This window comes from Gossypium raimondii, chromosome 9, assembly GCF_025698545.1.
Source record: "Gossypium raimondii isolate GPD5lz chromosome 9, ASM2569854v1, whole genome shotgun sequence".
In the NCBI taxonomy this organism is placed as follows: domain Eukaryota; kingdom Viridiplantae; phylum Streptophyta; class Magnoliopsida; order Malvales; family Malvaceae; genus Gossypium; species Gossypium raimondii.
In genome coordinates, this window is record NC_068573.1 from 37,262,301 (window position 1) to 37,290,123 (window position 27,823).

Genomic DNA, 27,823 nt, shown 5'->3' on the forward strand with positions numbered 1-27,823 from the left:
GGACCAATTTCCTATGTTGTTTGAGTTCATGCCTCAAACATCCTTTCTCTGGATAGAGAATTTATTCTACAGTGAGAAGGTGATCTACAGTGAGAAGGTGAGAATGCCAGAAGATTATGGTAAGTACATCCTCGTATAGATGAAGTTCAAAAAGAGATTTGGTTTCCCTGTCGAATAGATGCGCCCATCTACTGGGACTTGCTATTATTGTTTGCATTTACAAGATATTCCTGAGGGTTCTCATCATTTCAAGATAATGAACTAAAATGAGATATTGGTGGCCCCTTTGAGATTATTTTAAGAAGTGTTTTCAAGTACCGTCTTGAGGAGAGAGGTGCTAACGGACACACTACCCAAGATATAACAGATGGCTTTGAGAACGATAGAACTGTGCCCCTGGCGTCCTATGCTTTTCCTTTTATTGTCAAGTCTGAGATAGCTAGATGTCTTCGAGGGGTGACTTTGGAACCTATCTGCTACATTACCAAGTTGTGCCACCTACCTGATCATGAGTAGGATGTACCACTAGGTATTGGCCAAATTATTTTTCAGCTTTGAGATGACTGCCACATAGATGCTTCAAAGCTTTTTTCTTCGAGTGACAATGAGTCTAGCAATGATAATTTAGATAACCGTTTTATTGTCATTATTGTTTGCTCCTTGAAATTAATCTTTATACTGGCTACATTGTGCAGGTGACGTCTCTTTGTTTGGTTTAAAAAAACTAAGGGAAAGTGTTGATGACTCTAGAAGGTATTTATAAGCTTGTTAACTATGGTTTAAAAACACAGAGTATATGCTTAATATTCTTAAAGAGTTAATCTTTTCTTCATCGTTCCTAGAGGTATTTATAAGCAAAGGTCATGTGCAATATGGTGTTAACGTGTTGGACTTGCTATCTAACCATCATTGTGGAGCGCGTGGAGGGGATGTCTTTAATGGGACGAGGATGTCTATAACATGACATGTCCTATCATTCGTTCTGACTTGATGGGATAAATCAGTTGAGCCCACCTAATGTTTGGTGACCAACAACTTCATGCTCCTAATGAAGATTAGGCCATTTGTTGCACGTGTGATCATCCTAAAAAGGCGAGCTCGCAGGTGACCTCCTGACTTGTTTGTGACATGCTTACTGCTTAGGCATCTTTTTGGCCTGCAACGTGTCCTGGCGTGGATAAGGGTATAACAAGTATGTAAATTACTAACGAAATATTTGTTAAAAAACATTAAGTTTCATTGAATTGTTTTACAAGAAAAATAAGAAGTCCATAAAAAAGACATAATTCCAAAAAACATCCTTTTTTTTTTTAATTTTATAAATTTCTAAAATGCCACATTAGTGATGTTGTGACATACCATGTCAACAAAGTCATCTGATGGCGTGTCACGCCACGTCAGTGTAACACCCCTTAACCCCATACCGTCACCGGAACAAGGTTACGAGACATTACCAAACATATTGGAAAATTTACGATTAAATTCACAAATAAACAACATACATATTATAATTTAATAATTTAGTCACTTTCATGGACCTTCGAGGCCCAGAATATGAATTAGAAGAGGATCGGGACTTGTTCGAGTGCTCCGGAATTTTTAAAAAAAAAACTCAATATAACCCCTTTATAATTATCTAACATTCCCTGCAATTTCAAATCATAACCAATTTGCAATCAATATAACAACCCATACATCTACTTGATCATTATGCCTATAACATTAATTTAACAATTTATCTACTTGATCATTCATAAATAACTTTTAATTGAACTAATAATTTCATTCATTTCTATTTTAGTTTTATGCCACATTTGACCAAATATGCCATATTATTTCATTTCATACTTATAATCCATATTAGACATTATTTTACAACTAAAGTTACAAGACTTAAGTACATAATTTATATATAATACCTAAGTACATGCCACTTTTACCAAAAGAAAGATTGCATCACCAAATTGTCTCTGAAACCGGGATTGATCTAGATGCTGAATCGGGACCTTTGAATTCTACTGACCTATGCACGAAAACAACCGTACTCTAAGTATTTCATACTCAGTGGTATTACCATAATTCAAACTATATAACTTTAATGAATTATAAATATTAATCATATAACATTAAACATGTAAAATTTATAACTTATAAGAATTAATTTACATTCAGTTTCATATTTCATATAATAATTCATCAACAATTTCATATATTAATAACCTGAATTTGATCAATTCATGAACCTTAGGTTCATGCTTTCAAATATCACAATTCGACCAACAATTTTTTTCTTATACTTTCAGTCGGACAATCAATCAAATTTATTCAATTCTTATATTTCGATTATTCACCCTATTAACAAACCCAAACCTTGGCGGATACACGGATTCCAACCAAACTCACCAATACGGCACATTGTGCCTAAAACGGTACTCAGTACCTGATCAACATATCAGAAGCAATATACAACACATAAAGTGCCTAAAACGACACACGTGGTGCCTAATACGACATATATAGTGCCTGATCGGCAAAGCCGATAAATTCCTGTACTCTTCCAATCCTATGGCATGCCAACTATATCCGACTAAGCTCGATTTGTTAATAGGGTATTCAAATCACTTTTTCAATTTCAATTTCACTTTCAATGTACAATTCAATTCAATATAATTTTCCACTTTCCAACAATATTCTATCAAATATTCATACATAATCATACTTCGTCTCAGTTTCATTCATTTCAATATTGATACCTACCTTAAAATATTACTTACCATACACATAAATTTTAATATAACCTTTAATAAATAGTAGTTTGAATTATAGTAATACAAACTGTGAATTTCTCGTTTTAGTCCTCGATAGCCTTCTCCTTTCCTTTGTGTGCCGATGCCTCGGGTTCTTTGTTAGCTACGAAAATAATAATAATTTTTCATTATTAATACGGCACTAATTTACAATAATTAATTGAATTTCTTTTCAATTTATACCCTAATTCAATTTAATCCTAATTAACTCATTTACTTTTCTAACTCAATTCACACTTCATTTCTACTTAATATCTTGCCATATTCAACTTAACTATTCAATGTTCATATTAAAACCCTAATTTTAAACTTCTTTCAATTTAATCCCTACTATGTAAAACTTATAACTAGTTTACAATTTTAATCCTTTAATCAATTCTAACTTGAAATTCATCCAATTAAACCCCTAATTCATTATTTTGTTCAACATGAACTATGTTAAAAACCTAAGAACTTTCAAAACTTCAACTTAATTTCAACAAAACTTTGTTCTAAAGCTTCTAAAACATCAAAATTAAGAGAAAATGACTTAATTGACTTACCTTTTAAAGCTTTAAAACCTTAAACCCTAATTTTTCCTTTTCTTTTATTTTCTTCTTTCCTTTCTCCCTGTTTCGAAAGCTTCTTTCTTTTCCCTTTTGTTTCTTTTGTTATTTTACTTTATTATATATATATATATATATATTAGTTAATAATATTAATAATAATACATTATAATAATATAATAATATTTAATTCATAAAAATCTTTTACTTAAATTTTAAGTAAATAAATAATTATAATACAAGTGTATATATATATTATTACACTTATACCATCTTATCACCATACACTTGTCTTAATTTATTTTATTTCATAATATAATAATATTAATAATAATATTTAAATAGAAAACCATAATAATAATTAATAATTATAATTATAATAAAAATTAATAACAAAATCTCAAGATTTAATACTCATTAACCGCCTCATTCTAAGCAATTAGTCTAATTGCTTATTTAGCCCCTTAAGTTTTTCTTTAATCTATAATTAAACTTTTACCCTTTATTCAATTTAATTCTTTTTCACAATTACTCTTAATTAAGCTAAATTTACCTAATTAAAACTTAATTAAGCTCACTACTAGACTCATAAATATTTCTAATAATTATTTATGAACCCATATCATTAAGACGGAGGCCCGACAGTGCACTTTTCCGATGCGCATGAATTTTGGGTCATTACAGTCAATGTAAAAATGTTGATTGTTAGTTGGCGGATAATTTTCATCAACTTTGGCCTCATTTGAAAAATTTTGCAACACCGTGAATGAGAATAAAGAAAAGCTTAAGGGCCAAAGCGAAAAAACCCAAAAATGTTAATGGCAATTTTTGAAATTATGCCGAGAAAACTAAGGATCTAAACTTTTTACGGTAAGTGAAAATTTCTTTTTAAAAAGGAAGATAATAAGTGAAATCTTATTAATTAAATAGATTAATTAGTATCCACAGAAAAATAAGGAAAATTTTTGTCAAGTAAAATGACATTAGGAAAACAGATAAACAAAACTAGAGGTGAGTTTGGATGGGTGGTTAGGTACGGTGCTGTGTGCTTAGTTTACTTTTGTTTCACGCTACAGTATCGCTATAGTATTTAATCTCACCGCCACCACTGTTTTTACACTAACCGCAGCTAAATGCACCGCCCATTCAAACCCACCTTAGATCTAATTTGTTGACAAGACTGCTTCTAATTAATTGAGCTTAACCAAAACTAGGGCCTAATTGGCATGAAAAACAGATCAGTGAATATATCATATAGTCTAAACCCATGGGTTTTCTTTTTATTTTAAAATAATAGTTTTTACCTCTTTGTACCTTTTTGTAAGATTAATATTTAATGATTTAATCTTTTAACTTGTTGATATAATTGTACTTATTATGCATATAAATTTTCGAATCAATCCAATATCTCTATTATATCCTTCTAAAGTAATTGTATATATTAATATTTATTAAAGGGTTAATTTTTTTACATAAAACAAATAGTTAGAAAATTTTTATTTACGTCAAATTTGACATACATGATCTATATGAATGGAATATAAAATATGACAGTTAGACTGTTAAAATATTAATCATACAAGAGATGCAAAAGGGTGTAAAGTTACTCTAATTTTACATTGGTATAAATGAATTCCTTCATTTTTTATTAAAATAAGTTTATCAAAAGTTATTTCTTAAAACATTTTTTAGAAGACTACCTTGACACCAACGAATGTACAATTCTACAGTAAAATATGCGTCATAAAGTTTTTATTACTCTAATAGAATCGAATAATAATTATGTTATGCAATCTTAATACCCACAAGTGTCGAGTTACCTATAATATCTAAGAGATATAAAATTAATTTTTATCATTGAGAGTTAAAACGTAAGCATTGAATTGAACTTGATAATAATAGGTGTCGAATTTATATGTATATAAAATTTCATCATTTATCATAAACCTAACCCTAGCAATCACGCTAGTGAAAGTTGAACATTGATTAGTGTTGAGTGCAATACCTAGTAAATGCCTTTTCCTAACTCAATATTCATGAATATTGAATTTTTATATATTTAAAATTTACCATTTATAATAAACTTAACCCTAAAAGATACATTTTATGCAACTCGGCACTCTTAAATCTCGAAGTTTTTACCATCTGATTGCCGCTCCATAAGAGACACTAAACTAAACCCAAGACCCAAGAGTTAGTTGTGTTTGGGAGAACTTTATGGAAGCTTTCTTTGTTATAGTATTTCCTCACACCTTAATTTATGAATTGGTAGCAATTTTTGGGAGATTTAAGCAATGAGTTTTTTGGTTATAACAACACCTTACTAAATAAATGCATTTCTGTTTCTTTGATGTGGTGGTTTGCATTTCATTGATATGGTAGATCTCTTAAAATTCGTGATAATAATTTATTGGAATTTTTCATCAAATTAATTTGATGATGATGGGATTAGAATCAAAGTGATACATTTATAATTTGTAGATAGAGACATTTATGCGGGTGGGACTGGGCTGTATTAATAAATAGTTATGCATCTGTTTTTAGTATTATTATATTTTGGGGAACTAAAGTTTGGATTGATCAAAGTAAATTAGTCCCAGCAAACGCTGTTTCTTAAGGAAACTGGGAAGACAAAAGAAAAAAAAAAAAAAGGGAAAAAAAGAGAGAAAGAAGCAAGGTCTCCAATTCCAACCATGCGTTTGCCCATGATCATATTGCTGGTGTTAACGATCTGGAAAGCAGGAAATGGTTCGAGAGCGAATGAGTTAAAGGTGGATGGGAAAGTGTTGGAGTTGGATGAATCCAACTTTGACTCCGCTATTTCATCATTCGATTACATCCTCGTCGACTTCTACGCTCCCTGGTGCGGTCACTGCAAACGTCTTTCCCCCCAGGTTATATATATATATATAATATTCTTTATCCAATCTTTGCAAAACCCCTGCTCTGTTTTATAGTTTTTAGATTCCCTTTCCCCCCAATCCCCCCCCCTTTTGTTGTAGTTTAGTGGAATCGATTTTATTCTTGTCAAATTAAGTGGCTTTGTTTCCAGTTTTTGTGAATGTCCAAAATGACTACTTTTTCACTGACTCAAAATTACCAAATTTTCCCTCTGGTTGCTTTGCAGTTAGATGAGGCAGCTCCTGTTCTTGCTGGATTGAATGAGCCAATAGTTTTAGCTAAAGTTAATGCTGACAAGTTTACCCGTCTTGCTAGTAAACATGATATCGAGTAAGCGTCTATGGCTTTTGTCTTATATCACCAATTATATATTAAATTTATTGTGTTTTTTAACTAAAGCATTCAGTTTGTAGAAATGTTTTCTTGCTGGCAATCGAATGAAATATTAGTAAAATTTTCAGCATTTTTTTAAAAAAGTTTTGGGGGTAATACATGGACTTGAATTAAACACCCTTGGTAAACAGTAATATGTTATTCATTGTATACATTTGTTTTGATTTGTGAAGTATATTTAGTTGATGCCTTTTATACATGATCATCTAACATGAATGATCCAGTTCCATATGTAAAGCATACCCCTTGAGCTAGGCCATTGTCATTCTTGTCATTTGTGTTTATTATAATCGGAATTCAATTTTGCAGTGGCTATCCTACCCTCAAGTTCTTTATGCATGGAGTTCCCATGGAGTATAATGGACCAAGGAAAGCAGATTTACTTGTTCAATATCTGAAGAAATTCGTTGCTCCTGATGTGTCTATTCTTAGTTCAGATTCTGCCATTAATGATTTTGTTGAAGCAGCTGGTACTTTCTTTCCTATATACATAGGTTTTGGCTTGAATGAAACAGTGATATCTAATTTAGCTGTTAAGTACAAGAAAAAGGCCTGGTTTTCGGTGGCAAAGGATTTCTCTGATGATGCCATGGTGTTGTATGACTTTGACAAAGTTCCTTCTTTGGTAGCTCTTCATCCAAGCTATAAGCAGCAAAGCGTCTTCTATGGCCCATTCGAAGGTTAGATTAGATTATTATCGCATTTCAAGTGTCTTTAAAATATCATGCTACATCACTTATCCTTTTATCATGCATCATCCACCTTGTTATTGACTACTGCTTTAGCCATTTTCTTTGTGCTTTTGCATATGAGTACTTGGAACACTGACCACAGGGATTTGTTTCTCTGGTGGATTTGTTGAGTTCTGATTCATCCCTTTGGGGTTTTATACAATATTATTTAAATGCAAAATTGTATTGGTTCAGTAATATCTGAGCAGACAACTTGATTTGGTATTTCCTGAATAAGAATTAGGAACAGCCCCGAAAAAAAAGAAGATAGTCACCGAAGGATTTGTTAGAGTTACCTGGTCCCATATCATTTAAATTAAACAGTCAGAAATACCTAAATGGAGTTTTCAACAAATGCATGTGGTTTTACCAAAATGAGGAGGGCAACTTCGTAGGATAACTATAACATGTACTGATAGTGATAGCCATGGAGTGAGACATGGAAATAAAAGCAACTGTGACAAAAAATCATGTGCAGTTCCATGTTAGCTCAGATAAGAAAATGTGGACTAAAAGGAAATACTTTCAGAAGAAGAAAGAACTTGTATGGAGGAGTAGGCTAGGGATACTTGAGGCCTTTCATTGGCTTCTTACTTGTCACATTTTTGTATAGGTATGTTGATGTGGTGAAGGATCTGATCCACATAAAATTTAAGAACAAGTTCACTGAAAAAGACATGATATTGATTGTAACAATGAAGAAGATTCTTATAGTGATTTATGGAGATTAGGACCTTTAGAATAGACGAATAAAGGGTATAAGAAAGAATATGCCAGCTGATTATGGTAAATCACAGTGTTATCAAGGTTGAAGGTGCACTCTAAGCTCTAGAACCATTATATTCCCCAAGATGCAAGGCACAAAAGAAAAAGCACTCGCCTAGTGAAGTAAGGCTTGATATTTATATTTGTGTTTTTGTATTTGTTTATGTATAAAATAAGCGTAAGATGTATAAATTTGATAATAAAATATAAAATATGGTTTAGTTTATCTTTCAAAACATGAATAATTTCCCCCTTCCTTTAGCCAATAATAATGTTCTTCTTATAGTCTCTTGTTTGACATTAGGTACTCTAAATTGATTAGTTTAATATTGCCCTTTTTTTTGGGCTATTAAAGGTATAATTATTGAAAAAATAAATAAATAAAAATTAAAGAAATTAAGGAGAACTTCATCTTGAAATGTCCCTTGTCTGAAAGGGTCAAAGTCACAACATTTGGTCAACCACTAATTTAAGTTGGATTTCCAGTACCCATCAGGAGTAAAGAAAGACTGGATGTGCACCTTGTGAAATGGTTACTGATTCATGGTTTAATAATTAGTTGACCTTGATTTGTCCACTCTTGGACCTTGACTGTTGGTGATCTGTGTAAATAGTAGCCTAATCATCAAGTCATGCTTAGGTTGTGGCTTCATACTCTTCTTTTCATTTTCCCAACTCAATTGAGTATCAGAAGCTTTAACTTATTGTTGACAAGTCTTTCACTCAAAAACACATCCTATGAAATCAATATATTGCCCTTTTTGATGTTTTTCCTATATTTGACTACGTAATATATAATAGTCAAGCTCAAGAAACATGGAATCAATTCAATCACAAATGAGGTTTCAGTGGAGTCTAGGCCATTTGCTTTTCAATCTTGTCTTTTTTTTTTTTGGGGGGGGGAGGGGGGAGGGGAGATGACCTCAGACTTTAGCCAACCTCGTTTTGAACTTTAGCATTATCTGAGCATTTGTTGCTCAATATAATCAATGACAAGCTTATCTTCTTGATTTTTTTTTTAGGTGCTATAAACTTATTTTTTGAACTCAATGTCTTCACATGCTTACTTGTATATAATGTTTCCTTTTTTTCCTGCTTAAAACTCCTCAAACAATTAATTTTGCTCAACTGTAATTTATTTCTCCTGACTGCATAGAGGAAAAGTAATCTTACCTTTCAGCTTCAATCATGCAGATTCATTTTTGGGGGATTTTGTAAAACAGAATTTGCTTCCTCTGGTGGTGCCCTTGAACCACGAGACATTGAAGCTATTGAAAGATGAGGAGAGGAAAGTTGTCCTGACAATCTTAAATGATGAGGATGAAGACCAATCACAGAACTTGATCAAGTTATTGAAGGCTGCTGCATCTGCAAATCCTGATTTGGTATTTAGTTATGTTGGGGTTGAGCAATGGGAAGACTTTGCTGATAAATTTGAGGCCAACCAGAAGACAAAGTTGCCAAAAATGATTGTTTGGAACGGAAATGAGGAGTACTTTTCGGTAGGTATTAATTCTGAAGTATTTTATCTTTAATTCTGTCGCAAAAATGGTGCCTCTAATGATAGTCGGTAGTTGTTTCTGTACTTGATTTTAGCATAATTTATCATCAATGCACATGACAATCTTAATGATATTCCAGCGTATGATCATTTTTCATGCCCAACTTAATCATCATTAGCTACAGGTAGTTATGTCAACTGGTCCGATTAGGTTGGTTTCATGTTGGGTCCAATTAATTTGATTGTAAAATTTTCGAATCATTTTGGGTTCGGGTCATTTCAAGCTTTGTTTATTATGGGATCAAATTAGTTTTGGGATAGCTTAATGTATCATTTGGTACCCAAGTTTGACACATTTTTCTAATTTGGTACCTTAGTTGTTTTTGGTCCAATGTGATACTTGTATTTGGTAAAAGTTATATATTTTGGTATACAAAATATTAGTGTTAACTTTTTAATGTTTAATTCAGGTATTAGATTGATTTGATGAAAGTTAATTAGTAATATTGTTAGGGTTGAATTTTCATTATTAACAAAAAATATGACTTTATAGTTAGTAAAATTAAGTTATATTTATACCAAATCCATTTAATCTCTTGCACTTTATCTAGTTATAACGCTTTTGGTACTGGATCATGCATTTATGCTAGTATATTTTCCTGATGGAGAAAGCAACTGCAACAGCACTCTAAGTTGATATATATGTTATTATATATTTTTATAATTCTTTGACATTATTAACCTCTTTTCTTCAACCTTTGTTTAGTATTGGATCTGTCAGCATGTGTGAGGAAATGAAAGTGAGAGCAATAATTGAAGCAAGAGCATGCAAGTGTAAAAGATCAAAATCTAAAAATTCCTAGGTGTAATATGCATTTTTATGATATGCATGTTGCAATGAAATTTTAGTATTGAGAATGGACCTTGATCTTTCTCTTAACTTCATAAGCTAGGCTTATTAATTCTTTGATTGCAGTAGCAAATGCACTTGAACACATAGACCTAGATGCATGTATGTGTATGTAGAAGCTAGAAGTAGTCCATATGATAACTATGTACTTGTCTTTAAAGGTTTTTCTTGTCATTGATGCCTCTGCTTCCAAACACTAATCACTGTTTCTTGAGTTCCTGTATTCATTATCCCTGTATCTTTGAACCCATGAAATTGTCTTGATGCTAATAAGAGCCGGAGATTATTTCATTATTATTTTTCTATGATGGTTGATCATGTTCATGCAGTAAAATCAATAAGGTTGCTGACCTTGGCGGTTTCTTCCTTGATATTACATGTATATATATCTTGTATCATAAGACTAAAGGCATTTGCTGACCTAGATTTTGTTGATATGAAAGGTTATTGGTGTTGAAAGCCTTGATGCTGAAGATCAGGGGACCCAAATCTCACGATTCCTAGAAGGATATAGAGAAGGAAGAACAGAAAGGAAAACAGTTAAAGGGCCATCATTTATGGACTTCATCCATTCATTAGTTGGTATCAGAACTGTGTACATACTCGTCTTTATCGTTGCAATGATGATGCTTATACAAAGCATTGGGAAAGAAGACGATATGCCCAGGGTTGGCAGCCAGGATGCAGTTGATCATGCTGGGAGCTCTGAGGCTGAAAGCAGTCGGTATGGACTTGAGAAGAAAGAAGATTAAGGCGAGGTATCTTCCTGGTTGAGATACAACAACGAAAACACAGTGAGTTACAGAATAGAGGTGCAGAAGGGTGAATGAAATCTAATTAACAATTCTGTGTTGAAGCTGATGATCCCAGCTTTCTTGACGTGTATCTTTTTTTATATGCTCAATGATGGCAATCTTGTTTTAAGAAATCAAAGTATTCTAGCTTGTACTTTGTTGTATTATGAAGATTCATTGTTTTTCTCTGACACTGTTATTATGTTCAATGGTGTTTTCCCTTCATGATTTCCCATACCTTGTGTACAGTTAATTTATTTTTTTATCAGTTTTTGTTAGTTTCAGTCTAGTTTTGGCACGGGAAGTGCACAAAGTATGCTTTTACGTGTTAGAATTTATTTATTTATTTTAAAATATGTTGGATGTGATTTTTTTAAAGAGAAATTAGATAAAACACTTTATTTTTTTTGCAGTGATGTAAAAACTTGTAAAAGTTATAATAATATAAAAGTTATATAGAATTTTAAAAATCAAGTACTAGAAAGAATTCAAAATGTAAGTATGGATATCTAAATTTATTGGCATTTAGAGAGGGTTCTTTTGGGTAAGGTGAGGAGATGTAACACTTTTATATCCAACTTGATTGTCAGGTCCGAGTTACAGGATGCCATATTCGTTGCCGGAGCAACTACGAGCAATTACATTCAATTTAAAATTATTAAATATCCAAATATGAGTAATACACGCGTGTAATATGATATATAATTATTTTTGAGTCTCATACGAGCTTACAAAAGCTCTTTTGCTAACCCGAGATCGAATTAGAACCAAACTGTAAAGAATTCAAAATGTCGAGTTGACGTTATGACTTTTGGGATTCCTCGTCGCGACGTAACATACTAACTTGGTCTCGTCGCGACGTGACCGTCTGTTTCTAAATGGTCAAAATTTGGCACCTTCTTGCAATCACCTAAACATTTCAAACACATTTGCAATTATAATTTTAGCTAAATACACACATCTAATGAGTTCAATTCTAAGCTGAAGTACCTTTTATACATATATACTTTATATCCATCTCAACAATTTCATCTAAGTACACAATCCAATTCATCATACTAACCTTTGGACTACTTAGCATATACGCACATGTATATAGATACATTACCATATAAATTAATAGCTTACCACAATTTATACCTAACCAAATATTGTGACAATCTCAATTTCATACATCTAAACATATGACCATTTCCAAAATACCAATTCCAACTCCAAAAGTTCACATGATCACATATTGTATCAAAAATTGGCTCAACTTAAGTACTTGCCATATAACGAACAAAAAGAGACTATACAAACATTGTTGAGTCAAAGATCGCTTCTTGGATGCTGAAATCACTTCTTGAGACCTTCACATGTACCTAAACCTGTGCATGAGAAAACAAACCGTACTTTAAGCAATAATGCTCAGTGGTATTTTCATGATTCAAGTTAATATAATACGAATTCAATCAATTGCATACACTCAATCTATAATTCTAATATCAATCCATTCATATACAATTCATGCTAATCCTCATTTACATATCAACATATATATGTCACAAAGTGTACCACCTATGTCAAATTGATCAATTATACATTGTCTTAATTAAGAACTATATAAAGATATCATACCAATGTCATTAGTGTTTATATTTCCTTTCAATATAACACATTCAATCATATTCGTTTTTCATTACTGAACCAAATCAATTCATTTGCTAACTTTCCAAATCGGCCCTCAGACTCGTTTAACCGGTTTGCATGATCTTTCACATACTGCTGATAATCATATATCGTATATATGTACCTGTAGTACAATTTCATAACATTGAATCATTTCGAGTATCATTTAACCAATTTAAAATTTATATTCCCTATTAACATGACTCGGACTCAAACTCGAACAAATATACGGATCCTAACCAATACACCAATTTGGTACCCAGTGCCTCATCGGAACGTCCGAAGTAAATAGATTATGCCTATCACTCATAGAAAAGTCCGTAGGAAAATGTGCCCAACCCTCATCGACATATAGTAGAAGTAACCCATACTCAATCTATCCAGTGGCATGCCAACTATATCCAACTCTGTTCGAACAGTTAATGGGGTAACAAATTTTCCAATTTCATTATATAATTCCATTCACATTCTCGCATTCTCAATTCATCATCAATTTCATTATTTCAACATTTAATATAACATGTTTCAGCCAAATTCTATATCAAATAACATGTATCAATTAATTCATGCAAAATTTTATTTTATTCAATTTAGTCCTCTATCTCGATATTTAATCTTAAACATGGAAATTCCCTTTAAATAATCATTATCAACTCATCTCAATACCATATTATGCAAAATTCACAATATGCAACAATTAAATTTATCCCAAATCACAGAAATACAAACTAAAAGCTCGTGTCACTTGTCGTCGGCTCTCACCTTTCCTTTCCCTCTCAACGGATTAACGTCATCTTTAGGTACAAATAATAATTCAACAATAACACAATATCAAATTTCATATCAAATCACATTCAAATATAAAACCAAACATATTTTTTAATTTATTCAATTTAGTCCCTAAAATCGGGACAAATAAAAATCTGATTTCAGATATACTCATTAGGCTCATTAGGGACCTTGTAATTTCCATCCCTACAAAAATTTTGTAGTAATTTTACATTTTATTGAATTTGGTCCCTAATGTAGGAAACTAACAATTAATCTTTACAATTAGTCCTTTCCATAATCTAAACTTAATTTCTATCAAATTCACGCCAATATAATCTATTTCTCAATAATGAAAACTTTCAAAAACTTTAATAGTTTTACAAATTGGAACATGGGCTAGCTAAATCAAGCTCCCATGACCTTAAATCTATAAAAATGGCAAGAAAAGGACCAAAATTACCTTAATAATAGTTGGTCAAATGCTTCAAGCTCCAAAAATGGAGTTTCCCTATTTTTTTTTCTCTTTTGGACGGGTGAAGAAGATGACAAGATCATCTTTCTTTCCACCCAAATGTTATTTATACTAAGATTATTATTTAATTAATCTTAGTTAATTAGGTTTAATTATAATAATCTAATTATTAATCATTTATCATTGGGATAATTGCTATTTAGGCCCTCAAGCTTTTTTTAATTAAAATCTATAGTAATTGAACTTCTATAATTTTAGAGTGCCAAGTTTGCCAAAAGGTCCCAAATACAAACCTTTATTTATAGGCCTTGAAAAAAGAAGTTAAAAAGGAAAATGATTAAGAAGAGAAAAGTGGGCATGAACATGCTAAATTGAAGGGTAGTGGGATTAAAAGGGGTTACCTGAACATGGAAAAATGGGAAAATGGAGAGTAACTTATATAGATAATGGTATAATGATGGTTACACGAAAGTTACACCCACTTAAAGTATTTTAGCAAGAAAGACTTTAAAGTGCGAATGCATTGTTTGTTCATTAAAGAAATAAAGAGGAAACACCTGTCTTCCAAAGTACATCTTTTGTATATGAGCCTCTAAGCCACGCTCTACATAACATCCCAAAAGTAAAACAACCACCAATCCTGCCAACCTTCCAAAGTTGTTTCCCAAAAATAAAGTCGTTCCCAATACGATGTTGTTCCCACCATAGAGTGCTCCTACAGAGAACTATATTTTTTGGAACTACTATTGATAGAACAATTAGTAACAAAAAAACAAGTATCTACTACATCTAGATAAGTATTTGTTCAAATTCATTCTAAATATTATTAAGAATAATATAAAAATTGTACAAAGGAGTATAGGTTATTAAAATTATAAATATTAAAAATTAAAAATTATATTAAAAAATAGTGTTTCTTTTTTAATCTATACACAATGATTTTATGATTATATTTTGTGAAACAATATTTTTAAGATTTAAGATTTAATATTTTTAAATATTTAGAACTAGTTTTCTTTTCAGGGTTGTTGTATGTATTAATTAAAATACAATTTATTGATTATAAATATGTTTTTAATATAATTATCCATCATTAATTTAAATATATTTTAAATAAGTAATTGAAATTAATAAAGTTTAGGTATTAAATAATTACAGTAAAACAATCATTATTTAAATTAAATAATATAATGTTAAGATAAATAATATATAATTTTAATTTAATTAAATAATTAGAAATAAATTTAAAATAGATACACTTATATTAAGATAAATATTATTTATTTTAAATTTTGAACTATATTTTAAGTATAAATAAAATATAATTTAAATTAAATTTTGTACAAAATTTTTATACAAATATACGTTATAGTTATGATATCTTTTATAAAAATACATAAAAATATTAAGTTATTACCTAGTCAGAAATAGCAAGTGAGGTGCAAAATCTGTAAAAAGAAAAAATTGCACCATTATAACAACATATAAATTTATTTTAAATAAAAGTAAAAATAATATTTTTAATAAATAATTTTAAATTTTAAGCATACAAAAAATCTTGTGAAAGTCTTACCAAAATCATAAAAATGAATATGAAAAAAATCAATAAATTGAATATTGTTCCAAATGAAAATTGAAATTGAAAAAGAGTGAGTAGGAACTCATGAAAATTAGTAATAAATTTTGGACTTACAGTGCAATTAAATTATTCATGCATTTGGAATAAAAAAACACGACTAAATAAAAAAGACCCATTTTTGGAAAACAATAAAGATGCATTCAAGGTCATCGCCAGATTCAAGCCGTAGAATCAGAAGTGGCTTTCATAATATATTTGGATACGTAAGGATATTTATAGGAGGCTCAATACAATATTAATTTAAAAAATAATTTTCAATGTATTTTAAGTCGATAAATTATTTTTTAATTTTTTAATTTATCTAATTAACTATATATTTATTTTAAACATAAAATTCTAAAATAAATATTTTTCTTTATCAATGTTAAGTACGTTTGAGATGAATAGTTAGTTATATAAACAAAAATAATTTTTAAAAATATTTGATAATTGCATCATAAAATTACTTTAAAATATTAGTATTAAATAAATTATATTTTAAAAAACTACATTGTAAATATTAATTTTTTAATATTAAGAAAAAATACATTGTAACAATATTTACAATTAAAATTTGATAATTGCAGTCATAAAAATTGCTTAATTTTTATCTTTAAAACTTTGGGTAAAAATTAATATATTTAAAAGTATGTTTAAATTATCCTGAAAATTAGTATTTAAAATTTTTATGTATCCTTAAAATAAAAAAATAATATTTAAAATATTTTTAAATTACAATTTTCGAATAAATCATCTTTAAAATACATAAAATTAAAAATATTTACAATATAATTTTTAACCAATGATTTAAATACTATTTTTAAATATATTAATTTTACCCCAAATTTTCATAATTGTAGTTTTTTAACCAATGATTTAAATATTATTTTTTCCAAGTTCTAAATATTAAATAAAATATCTTTAAAAAGAAAAAAGATAAAAATAAATTAGAAAAAAAAGGTGATTCATCACGTTTTGTAATATGAATGCTTATGTACATTGTTATATTATATATATGATTTTAATTAATTATTTAATTTTTAATATTTATATTTTAAGAAGTTAAATATTTTTTATTTCAATTAACGTGGGTTTGACGTCATAAAATGTTTTTTATTTTATTGTTTATTTCTTAAATAAGTAAAAATAATAAAATTTAAAAATTTAAAAAATATTAACTTTTAGCTATCAAAATTATCTTTAAAAACTATAAAATTAAATAAAAAACACAAATGCGCCATTTGTCACATATATAACTTATGTACCTTGTTATATATATATATATATATGAGAGAGTCGCATATCTCTATTTTTAAATATTTTATTATACTCCTATTAAACGCTTGTCAATTCTTGAGGAGTTTAAAATTTCACTTGCAATGTACTAAATTATTTCCATATATATATATATATATATGGCATCTTAATAGTTTTTACAAATTATATATTATTCTCAACCTCATTTAGAATGAAGTTAAACAAATTGTTGTCCAAATTCATTATGGACTTGCATTTTAATTATTTTATTAAATTTTAGGATTTTAAAACTTAAAAAATTAAAAGATTTTTATAATATTATGAATAGCATCTAAAATGAATGTTTAGATTCATCTGATTATTCAGATTCATTTTAATCAATTTTTGCTAAATGTTGGTCAATACTGACACATGACATATTCTCATTGATTGAATGTGTCACCTACTTTCTAACGAAGTAATAGTTTAAATATCAAAACAAGAAGAAAAAAGTTCGTATGAAAGTAAAAAATCATATGTAGTTTGAGAGCGAAATCTAAAATAAAGTTTTTTTTTCTAAAATACATTTAGTAGTAAGGGACCAAATGTTAAGAGCGGAAAACAAGGCAAGTAGTTAACCGGAAAAGTAAAACCAAATGGGCAGGATTAGGCTTTAAGCATTTAGTAGTAAGGGACTGCAGAAACACTGTACAAATAATCCCTCTATTCACGTTACACACATTAACCTCATTTATGTAAATGCCACAATTTCACTTGGGGAATCAAAGTAACTCACACGAATCTTATGTTACAATGTACACATCTGGTAGCAGCAGCATGTTAACATTCTACACAATCACATCCGAAGGAACTCAATAATGCTATCACAACCTATGACTCCATGAAACTCACCTCCTTATCACTCATCTAATTAACAGTCTGGAAGAGATTGAGCAGATGCAAAAGGAGAAAAACTAGCAGCAGACTCGCTATAATGCAGCGGATGCAGTGGGTGACCCGAAGAACTGACTATACTTGGTGATGCGTTGCTTGGGCTTGGAAAATATGGGGAGATGTACCTTGCATTAAGAGGCGATATAGAAGGGTAATTCAATGATGCCGGCGAAACCAGATGAGAAGCACGAGATCTTTGAGAAGATGCGTTCCTAAGGTCTACCGAGCTTCGGCTGAAGCTCATAGGAGATTGACGATAGGACCTAAGTGATTGCTGAATGTATGGATTGCTGGCAAGAGAATGAGTATGAGCAACTGATGGAGACCGTGACACTGCCGGGGCAATTTGTATGGCTGATGATGATGCTAATGAAGATCGAACAGATGACAATGCAGAGGACGACATAGTGCTCAGGGTGGAAGAAAGCAATGGTGTACTTTCTGATGCAGGTGGATCACCTGTGCTAGTTCTTGCATCACGCTTACAAACAGGGCAAAAAGTTCTCCAAGTTGTAAGCCAGGAATCAACACAAAAAGCATGAAACTCTGAAAACAAATGCCAAGAATATTTCAGACATACGCATATAGAAAATAAACTGCAATAAATTAAAATAAAAGAAAAAAAAATCTGGTAACATGTTGAAGTTTTACATGTAGGCAATAATTTATAGCAAGAGCCTACAATTTGCAACATAATTTGCTGTTCCAAACAAAACTAGGAAGTAAAAAACAAATTGACGTTTCCTTTAAATTTTTCCACGAGCTACAGTTATTCGGGGGAGGGGCTAATAATGGTACAATTCAATAACCTGTAACTGCAATGTAGTATGTTCCATAAACCAGCTTACAAAGACAATTTTGGATGGAACTTAAAGCAATGTTTCATATTCTTGAAAACCACAACATAAAAGCAGTCTAATGCAGAGAAGGTTGATTTTAAACCTCAAACAGTATAGAAAATTGAATGACAACAAGGAACAAGTTAAGATCTGAGCTTGAAACCAAGGTTCACATAAGTCACATCATCTAAAGGCTTTAACCTCAAGCTCCAATCCCAATTAAAGCATAAGAACGGCTAGAAATTTCATAAACTTGATATTATTAATTTGAAGAATCTGAAACATATAGATAACTAAAACCTATGAGAGCACCCCATCATAGGGACAACTGAAGTCAACTTTTAAGAAATCCTACATATAAACTTCCCAAATAATAACTACACACTCAGCAATTTCCGGAAAATCCGAAAATTAACAGGAGAATCTCGAGTCTTAAATCTAAAGAAAACAATCACAGTCAATAACATTTGCTATTTCCTAGCACAAGGATGCATGAAATTAAAACTTAGATAGCTAGCTATGCCAGCTAGGTAAGAATCTATGTCAGTTCAACATCTGGCAAAGTTCAAGATGTGAAGATTTTTTCAGTGCTGATATTGGTTCTTGTTCTTACCCCACCATCAATCACATCCCAAAACTTAACATCCATATCATTGCTCCCCTCCCACAGAAAGAGCTTGTCCTCAAGCTCCAAGTCAAGATAAACATCACAAAAGGTACCTTCCTCAAAGAGTGATTGACATTTGTCTTACACATCCATCAATCATAAATGTAGTCAAATTAAAGGCAACTTTATTATTTAAACTGACCACTACCAGATCATTCTTCCTTCCCATTAGTAACAGGCAAAGCTGATAGGGGTCGTGGATCCTCACAAACTTTCTCATTTATCAGCACCACTGAATAAATCTCTTTAAGTTTCTCACCAGCATTCACAATTTTCAAAAATAACCCAGCTAAGCTTTCTCGACCAGCAACTCCTATAAACCCAAGCATGTCTTTAATAAAAAAAGAACTACACTTTTAAACAATAAAAGAACTGACAATTGAGTCTCTATCATCTCCGGTATCCATTTCACTAGGCAATCCGTCAAGTTTAAACCCATTAAACTTTTTAGATATAGAGTTGGAGGTTTTTCGGATCGAGTTTGAAGAAAAGGCGAGTTGTTGGATATGAGTTTAGAAGAGGTTAATAAATAAGAAAAGTAATGAAGTCAGTTGTGGCTACATGGTTTTCGTCAATATAAGTTTAGAAGGGTTTGATGCATGAGAAATGGAAGAGAGATAGGTAGAGGTTGCCGTGGTTCGGTTTGAATCAAAAGGCAATTTTATTAGATAAACCAACCACTATCACACCATTCATCCTTTCCATTAGTAGCAGGCAAAACTGATAGGGGCCATGGATCTTCACAAACTTATTCTCATTAATCAACACAATTGAATAAATCTCTTTAAGTTTCTTACCAGCATTCACAAATTTCAAAAATAACCCAGCTAAGCTTTCTTGACCGGCAACTCCCACAAACCCAAGTATGTCTTTAGTAACAGAAAGCTACACTTCTTTAACAACAAAAGAACAAACAAATTGGTTTCTTTGATGAATAATCTATTCATTCAATAAAAAAGCTTCATGCAAAGAAGAGGTAGCTTGTGCACCTTGGTGCGATCTACTAGATTGTTTCCATTGAGGGGATCCAAAAGCTTATTGTAAAAACATTATTATCCAGCCTAGCTTTTTGAGACAATTGACATGCTTGCAAATGTTATTCATGATGAAGGCTGTCAGATTCTGTCATACAAGAGCAGACCATTGCACAGACCATTGATGCAAAGGTCTCTAAAGAAGTAAATATCAAATTGGAGAGCTTTGTCAAGGTATGACTATTGGGTTAAGTATTAGACTGAAATGTAAAACAGATTATCTCCGAACTAGTATAATGATTCAACGGTGAAGCACATTGCCTTGAAGCAGTCAGACCTTATTTCATGCAAAGCCTATGAAATGAGGGAGATTAATAACATAGTTACTAAGAAGCCAACGAAGCAATGGAATTTTCGAGAGAGTTGGTTTGGTTGTCATCGGTTTAGAGGCTTTTATTGTTTCAGCTTTTCAATAGAAGCTACTGCTTTAGAAGGTTCTAAGAACTTCATGAAGAGTATATGAGACAGGTATGAGATTCCTATTCATGATCGTCAACCATTTTGGAATGCATTAGTTTTGCTCGACTTACAGTTAAAGAGAATGACAATTTGACCAAAGCAGGCATTGAAAAAGGTTGTCGAGGTTGATGATCCTATGGTTGAAGATGAAAACATTACCACTAGTTGTTGCAAACATCGCGAATATTATATTATTATTAGTAGTAGTAGTAGTAGCAGTAGAAATTACCCTATGGTCAACAATAGACGGGCTTATAGATGTTGCCAAATCTTTACCAAAGGCATTGGCTAGACACGGACATAAGATTATGGTTGTGGCATCTGAATATTTTGATTCTCAAGATACATGAGTTCAAAAGAGTACTATGTACAGCCATATAGAAAATAATTCATATGAACCCAGCTGGATATTTCAAAATGCACAATATTGCCTTACAAGGTAGTTATTAAGGTTCCGGGGCATGTTTTATATGGATTCTTTGTTATGAAGATGGAAATCTTGTTTTCATTACTAATGATTGCCGCACTACCTTGTTGCTAGTGTATTTGACAGCATATAAGCAGGACAATGGGTTGATGTCCTTCAATAGACTTGTTTTATCAATAATATTGTTCACCAAGGCAAGGAATCAAGGAAGTGATTCTACTATGTGGATCTACCAAAATACGTTACAAACATTTTTTTATTGCTCCATTAGAACATTTCAGCCTTCAGTTTCGGCAATAAGCAAAGCAGTTTTGCTAAAGCTTTGAAGACCATAAAGTGAGGAGAAGTGTGGGGAAAAAATATTCTAGTTATTGGTCAAGTTGGGTTCATTGACAACCACACAATGTTGAAGCTTCTCAATGAAGGTTTTCAAGTATCAATTATAAACAATCTTCATAATTCTGTTACTTGTGTTGTTCTTTGGGTTGAGTTGGGTGCCAAGCTTTCTCAAAAACTTGGCAACGATTTGGTTGATGAGAGGACTAGGGATGACCTTGAGAAGCTTTTCTCTAAGATGAAGTTTGATATTGTCATACACTTTCCTAGCATTCAGGCTATTGTAGAAAGTGTGGGTAATCCTTGTCATTATTTTTTGATTAGCCCTATTGATCTATGTGAAATCATGGCCAATATAATTGTGAAAAGATGGTACCATGAGTAGAGGAATTTGACCTGAAGGCCATAAATCTTATGGAAGGAAGGAGTGTTTTCTTGAAGAATTTACACAAGATCTTCAGAAGGTGGAACAGATTGAAGTATTATTTTACTGCAGTACTTCAATCCAGTAGGTTTCCTCAACAATCTCATGCCTCACATACAAGTAGCTCATACCAATGGCATTCTGTCAGGAGTTGCTGCAATTAACTTAGCCAAAAGGCTTGAGAAAGCAGGAAAACTTGTGGTTATGATTTCAAGCTTTGATGAGAGGTGCGTCATTGCTACGACACTTGTGGAATATATGGAACATGAAAAAAGGTGGCAGCAACAATTGATGAGACAAGAACAAGCAATTATGTAGATGCAAAGAACTTTAACTCCTTTAAGAAGGTTTGGTCCATGGATTATAGTGAAAAAGATACATCCATAGTATCCTTTCAGTCAGTCTAAAAAGGGTTACTATAGAAAGTGTGGGAGAAGGGAAAGTTATGTGGAGGTAATTGATTCTAATGTTGATCTCATAAAGCAAATACATGAAGTGGCATCTTGTTGTTCTACGACATCCCTGGTCATATTCTTACTAGTCTTCTGATGAGTCTACCTAAGGCTGGGCATGAATCCTATGAATCTTAAAGTGTTGTAAGAGACAAAAAGTTAGTGCAAAGTTTGTTTGATGCAGCTTCAAGTTGTCTCTCATCTAGGAAGCTTTCAACCTCCTTTTGCTGATAGCTTCAAGCTCTGACATGGCATGATATTAGTCCTCAAATGGTTCTCTGTTCTTGCAGGTGATTGCCACATTCTATGCCCAATCGGTCAATCCTTGAGGAAAAGCTTGTTTTCAACAAGCAGTATTGATACAGGCATAATTGGGTTAGGATGACAAAGTGCCATGTGTTACCGTAACAGTGTGCTTAGGCTAGTTAGTTAATTATCATAGCTGCTCAGGACAAAGTTGTTCTTTTACTATAGTTGTTACTATCTACACATTGTTACAAAATGTTTGCTACTATGAATGCAGGAGGTTATGAAGGGGAAAAAAACTTAAAACTTCTCCTCCACTCAATTATTCTTCTCTCACTTTATTTTCTCTACTTTTGCTTCTTTTCTCTAATTCTTCTTTCTTGAATTCTATCCAGCTTGATTCATGTCAATTACCTTAAGTGTAATAACTACAACCAAAGAAGTCATAGGAAGAATGAAAATCTCAGATCAACTGATTTCCTGGAGCCTAATATCACTACCTTGAAGAAGATGCTACTTAGTCTCTAGGGAGGAAACAACAACCAGACAAAAAGGGAAACAAGATTTAGCAAATACTCACCATAAACGAAAGGTTTGTGTTACACTAAGCATGCACTATTATTTACTTTAAAATCTGACTACATTTTAAGGCAAAGATAATACAGTTACATTAGTAATTAACCAAAATGCACAATGTTTAGCACAATAATAGTAATATAAATCTGTTCCTTACATCCCAATTCATCAAAGAGAATATTTCCGTCTTTAAATGAATGTAAAGCATATGTATCTCTAGACAGCAAACAAGTAATATAAGCATAAACGTACATGAGTGCATGTATGCTCACAAATATTCTGTCATTTATAGGTAATTCAGATTTCTTTAAGTGAGATTCAATTTAGGATCTCTACATCCTACATGATGATCAAATTCCAACACTTGGGGAAACTATAAAAAGAACTATTTTCCACCCAATCTAAATTGAATGGGAAAAAAATACCCATTAATCACATTTGCTGTAATTAGTTAAGACATAGTCTTGTATAAAAACAACAACACCTGAACATGACGATGGAAAATATTGTGAATTCACTGAGATGTAGTACAAGTCAACAATTATACTAAACAGTACATTTGAAATGCCAAGAAGCAAGGTCCATTTACTCCACCCCCTCCCCCAAAATTTTCCTTATTTGAGCTTTAATTTGGAAATGAGATACTAGTCAGAAAATGTTATTTCATGCAGACTATTGAACTCATAAACAAGTAATTATGAGTATTTGAACGTTTCTAAACCAAATGAACCAAATAGTTTTCATATCCATTTAAAGCAAAATTAGGATATCACATTCAAGCAAATATAATTAGCACAGAGAAATAGCAAGCTAAGTCATCCTCTGCGTTGTAAGAAGCTTACTGTGGCGACATGGAAGAATCCTGAGCTTCTCACCCACAGTATAATCTTCAAGACATATCGCACAGGTTATTGAAGTACAATTATCTTCCAAGACAGCAGTGAATATCAAGCTAGGCATTGCTTTTACTAAACGCCGGCTCATTCCATGAAATTCACGAACTCGAGAGGACTGTGGGAGTTCTCGCCTAATGCGATGTCTGCGTACAAAGAAACAAGTTGCCAGCACTGCTGACATGGCAAGTAGAGAAATAAAGGAGATGGCCATGATCGACCATGCTGAGTTTTCAAAGCTAGGGATTAGCCACAGTTCCATATCAGTAGACCCAGCAAACTTTTTGAGTATTTCACCAGAAGCTTTGGAAACAAAGACAGCATGTATCTTAATGCCAGCTGCATTCCCTGCCACTGTTAAGAAAAAAAGGTATGAGCCCAACTCAGAGGCACCATCTAGAAAATTATGTATTTTTGTTCAAGAATGATGCAGATGACTGAAACAAACAAACATCTTCCACTTAATGAAATATTAAAAATAAAAGGAGAATTTCAGAAAATGAACAGACATATATATAATTGAATAATGGCAGCATATTCATAAACACGGATGAAATAACTGCTGGTAAAGAATTAGTCATTCTCTCTCTTCTTGAAAGCATTCAGAGTCCAACAGAATACCCAACTGTCCTATATAAAAAATATATTTAAAGCTATTTCAGCACCTTCTGTGTATCATTTTTCAATCTACTCAAGAGAAACAGTATCTTCCAGACAGTTGATTCCAACATTCAAAATTTTACTAGTTGAAGATTGAGTTGACAGGTATAATTGCATTTACAGTTTGACAGATGTAACATGTTTACTCAGCCAGAAGTAAACTTAAATAACTGAAGATATGAGAGTGATGAATTATCCTGGTAAACCGTTTAAACATTATAATATGCATACTGCCTTAAAGAACCACGTGATATACAACTGAGTTTTACATGAATGTCAAAAGTGTAGGAATAAAATGGAAAAAAAAAGAAAGAATAATTGCAACAATTGTATCCTAAGATCTATAGATTCAAAATTATTCATGCAATTGCATGCATCAGAAACAAAACTAACAATAGAATTTTATCTCAGAGATCAGATATTTTAGAGTAGAGAAAGATGAAAGCTCTATTTATATAAAAAGCGATATCTACTAGAGGGAATGGACTAAAGGGACTCTATGAATCTTGTTTATCCAAGTACACCTTTATCAGACTTTGCACAACCGTGACTTCAACTATGTCCCTAATAAAGATGACAAACAGATTCTAAACTACTAAAGTTGAGGTCCACAAAGTCACCCATGTTTTTGCAAAGCACAAATATAGTTTAATGATTGCCAATTCACAGTAAATCATCATCCAGAAAATACATCAAACATGAATATGGGAGAATGCTTACGGTCAAAAAGTCTGAAAGGGTTAACAAAAGGTGAGTAATTCAACCGATTCAATCAAGATTTAGAGCCAAATACTGTCAAAAAGCAATTCAAAGGGTCCAAAGTTGGTGATAGCTTTTTGTTATAATTGATAAATCTATTTCTCTTAGTAAATCCTGTTAAAAGGTGTCAAAAAACTTTTTTTGACAACAAAAAGTTTAATTCATGCATTTTCATGGTGTTACAATAGTAATCATTAGAAAGCCAAGTTCACCAAAATGTACACAAACATTCAATTGCAACAATTGATATGGAAAGGTGTTTTTCAAAGAAGTAGGGCAGTACTTGCAACCAAGACACCATCATCATCATTGTCATAGACAATAGCGGCTTCAAATCCTGCCTTTTGCACTCTCCTTACTTTCTCTTCAAAACTACACCCTCCTCTAATAACCAATGCAAATGGGGACGAACCATTTGAAAGTTCATCAACTTTAATACTCAAGTCCGAACAGGCATCAAGAGGATTTGCCAAATATAATACTCCGCATTCCCCTGACCCTTTAATTGCCGGAGCTGCAAATTACCAACCAAAAGAAAAAAAACAGTTATATTTCAACACCAATATGCTTCCATTTCTCACTTCAATCAAACACTTCAATTTCTCATTTTATGCACAGTTTATAATTAGTAACAAAAAAAATAACATATGCAACAAATTAAATATGCTGGGCTCAAAGAAGGGGAAAATCCAATTTTGACATCTCAGAAGACCTAAAAGATCAAAATTTCTTCAATTTTCCCACACTTGCTCAAGAACAAATAAAGAAAATTGCTGAGAATAAAGAGCTTACCAAAATTAGCTTCAATATCATCGAAAGAGAGGGTAACGTTGTTACCAATCAAAACCACACTGGCAGAAGTCATCCAGAAAACACTCGAGAAGCAGAGAAACCATGATAACAATAATAAAACCACAACTCGATTCATCTTCATCCGAAAACTGAAAACTTAAAAACCCAAAAGAAATTCGATTGAAAAAGAAAACCCTAGCTCTCTGTGGAACGAAAGAGATTTGATTGTGATGAGGGCCTTAGGAGGAAATAGATACATCAGCTTCCATTACCGCGAAGAAAGAAAGAGAAACAAATATCCGAATCTCTAGATACTGCTTTCAAAGTTCGATACAGTTTTAATCTGCTGATGATAGTGATTTCCTATTTCAACAGATATTTTTTAAAGCTTGTTCGCAATTTGTTTCAACACAATACGATCTCAGAAATGAAATGAAAATCTTATTTTGTTCGTTCCAATCCAAATTCATACTTTATTTTTATTATTTTTAAATTTGCTGATAAAGCTGTTTAGGTCAATCAGTTTTGTATTTTTGTGTGGATAATTGATTGCTTTGTTTTTATTTTCTATATTCTTTGACGGCCAAAGTAGAACCTCTATTACTCCAATTTTAACAATGTATTTAATGTCACACACCTCATCAATTTTGTTTTTTATTTAAATATTCAAAATAATTAAACCTTTTGCAAATATATATATATTTAATTATGTCTTTAAAATTAAAAATCTAATCAATTAAATCTTTTGTGTTTGATTGTTAAAATATCGACATGATCGTTAATAGCTATTAATTATATTATTACGTTACTAATATGACGGTCCACGTCAAACTATCAAGTTATATCAACAATCATTAATGGTGACATTAATGGTTAAATAGCAATTGAGCGTACTTATTGCGAAGAGATTGATTGATTTTTAGTCAAAATTTCGGAACTTATCTATGCCTTAAACCTATTGTTAAAATGTATTAATATAATAAAATAGCATTAGTGATATTTTTAAATTTTAATAATACATCATAATAGAAATCTAAGCAGAATACATAATTAAATAATAATTGTAGTGATTTAATCATTTTGATATTATTATCTAATTAAATGGGTAAATGAATATTATTTATAATTATATGTTAAAAAATAGATAACTACGTTACTTTTATATCAGTCAAAAACAAAGGTTTTTATAT

General features: G+C 31.5%; 2 protein-coding genes across 2 annotated transcripts; one reads left to right on the top strand and one right to left on the bottom strand.

Moving 5' to 3' along the window:
- Nucleotides 1-5,897: 5,897 nt before the first annotated feature.
- LOC105799428 (protein disulfide-isomerase 5-2) lies at nt 5,898-11,582 on the top strand. Its single transcript, XM_012629981.2, has 5 exons — nt 5,898-6,246; nt 6,480-6,583; nt 6,956-7,326; nt 9,337-9,644; nt 10,997-11,582. The coding sequence occupies exons 1-5, from the start codon at nt 6,046-6,048 to the stop codon at nt 11,303-11,305; spliced, it is 1,293 nt and encodes a 430-aa protein (XP_012485435.1). The 5' UTR covers nt 5,898-6,045; the 3' UTR covers nt 11,306-11,582.
- A 6,167-nt stretch (nt 11,583-17,749) lies between these two features.
- On the bottom strand, nt 17,750-27,102 carry LOC105799427 (receptor homology region, transmembrane domain- and RING domain-containing protein 2). Its single transcript, XM_012629980.2, has 4 exons — nt 26,634-27,102; nt 26,125-26,355; nt 24,372-24,776; nt 17,750-18,615 (listed from the first exon to the last, which is right to left on the bottom strand). Exons 1-4 carry the CDS (start codon nt 26,773-26,775, stop codon nt 18,047-18,049), a joined length of 1,347 nt encoding a protein of 448 aa, XP_012485434.1. The 5' UTR covers nt 26,776-27,102; the 3' UTR covers nt 17,750-18,046.
- Nucleotides 27,103-27,823: the final 721 nt, after the last annotated feature.

Coding starts and splice junctions, on each gene's coding strand:
- LOC105799427 (XM_012629980.2), bottom strand. CDS start 26,775: ATGAAGATGAATCGAGTTGTGGTTTTATTATTGTTATCATGGTTTCTC. Junction 26,356..26,633: donor TGATATTGAAGCTAATTTTG/GTAAGCTCTTTA, acceptor GGTAATTTGCAG/CTCCGGCAATTAAAGGGTCA. Junction 24,777..26,124: donor TGATGGTGTCTTGGTTGCAA/GTACTGCCCTAC, acceptor TTTTCTTAACAG/TGGCAGGGAATGCAGCTGGC.
- LOC105799428 (XM_012629981.2), top strand. CDS start 6,046: ATGCGTTTGCCCATGATCATATTGCTGGTGTTAACGATCTGGAAAGCA. Junction 6,247..6,479: donor GCAAACGTCTTTCCCCCCAG/GTTATATATATA, acceptor GTTGCTTTGCAG/TTAGATGAGGCAGCTCCTGT. Junction 7,327..9,336: donor CTTCTATGGCCCATTCGAAG/GTTAGATTAGAT, acceptor TCAATCATGCAG/ATTCATTTTTGGGGGATTTT.